General features: G+C 35.5%; 1 protein-coding gene across 1 annotated transcript in view; it reads right to left on the reverse strand.

The window, feature by feature from the left end:
• The window catches only part of DCBLD2 (discoidin, CUB and LCCL domain containing 2), a 40,174-nt gene that overhangs the window by 27,138 nt on the left and 11,430 nt on the right, over positions 1–1,606 (reverse strand). Inside the window, exon 2 of the mRNA XM_008592277.1 lies at positions 454–505. Coding sequence (XP_008590499.1) covers positions 454–505 — 52 coding nt within the window. The remainder of the gene's footprint in view (positions 1–453; positions 506–1,606) is intronic.

Here is a 1,606-nt window from a genome sequence, read left to right on the forward strand (position 1 = left end):
AGTGTGAATGGCAGAAAAAAGCCAGCAGAGATTAGAAATGAAAAAAACAATTAGAAGTTAAACCTAGTCTAGGAGAGAGACAAAGGCATAAAGCAGAGAAACAGGAGTAGAAATGCTACTTGGGTAAGAACACTGAAGAATTCTACACTAGCCTGAACCACCTCCTTCCCTTTTGTCAGAAAAGATAAATAGCTTTCCTACTTTTATTAGCAGTTTTGCCAGATTTTAAAGAGCAACTAATTCTACTGGAGAAGTTCTAAGTGCTACAACTAAAGCAAAATTTAAACATGGCAACAAAATAGCTTTGAATAAGCTCTTATTTGAGTCTCGGAACCATAATTATGTGTCACACAATATACATTAATCTTAAGTGCACACATTTTTGAAGTAAATGAAGAGTAACATTTAAGCAAAAAAAATAAAAAATAAAAAAAATCACAAATATGGTCATACCTGAACTCAGGTTCCAAAAAATTGGATGCAGTGTCCAAACAAGTAATTAGATCTGGAAAAACAAAAATAAAAAATTGATTCAATAATACATAGATTTACTCTTGCTAAAACACCAGTGTTTCAGAATCCCAAATCATATTGCTCTAAGTTTCAAAATCTCAACAGCATGTCAAGGTTGTACTGTGGGCTATATGTGTCTCCCAAAAGTTCACATATTGGAAATTTGACCCCACTGTAACAGTGTTAAGAGGGTGGAAAATGAAATTATGGTATCTGAAAGGTGATTAGATTGTGAGGACTGTGCCTTTGTGAATGGATTGATCCATTCAGGGAGCACTGGGTATGGTTTTGATGATTTCAAATTATGCTACAAAGCTATAGTAACCAAAACAGCATGGTACTGGCATAAAAATAAACACTCAGGCCAGCAGAACAGAAAAGAGAACCTGGAAATCAACCCACAGACTTACAGCCAATTGATATTTGACAAGACAACAAAAACATGCATTGGGGAGAAGACTGCCTCTTCAGTTAGTGGTGCTGAAAAAATTGGATATCTGTATGCAGAAGAATGAAACTAGACCTGCACCTTTCACTTTATACCAAAATCAACTCAAAGTGGATTAAAGACTAAGACCTGAAACTGTAAAATTACTAAGGGAAAACATAGGGAGAACACTTCAGGAACTAGGACTGGGCACAGACTTTATGAACAAGAGCCCCAAAGCACATGCGACAAAAGAAAAAATAAACAAATGGGACTCCATCAAACTAAAAAGCTTCTGCACAGCAGAGGAATCAACAGAGTGAAGTGACAACCTACAGAGTGGGAGATAATTTTTGCAACCTATACATCCAACAATGGATTAATATCCAGAATATATAAGGAACTCAAGCAATTACATAGTAAAAAAAACCAAATAACCTAATTAAAAAATGGGCAAAGGAACTGAATAGACATTTTTTGAAGGAAGACATACAAATGGCCAACAGGTACATGAAAAAATGCTCAACATCACTAATCATCAGGGAAATGCAAATTAAAACATTGAGATATCACCTCACCCTAGTTAGACTGACTATAATCAAAACGACTGAGAATAACAAATGCTGTGAGGATTTGGAGAGAAGAGAACACTCCTACACTGTTGGT

Source organism: Galeopterus variegatus, unplaced genomic scaffold (assembly GCF_000696425.1).
Source record: "Galeopterus variegatus unplaced genomic scaffold, G_variegatus-3.0.2 Scaffold7729, whole genome shotgun sequence".
Taxonomy (NCBI): Eukaryota; Metazoa; Chordata; class Mammalia; order Dermoptera; family Cynocephalidae; genus Galeopterus; species Galeopterus variegatus.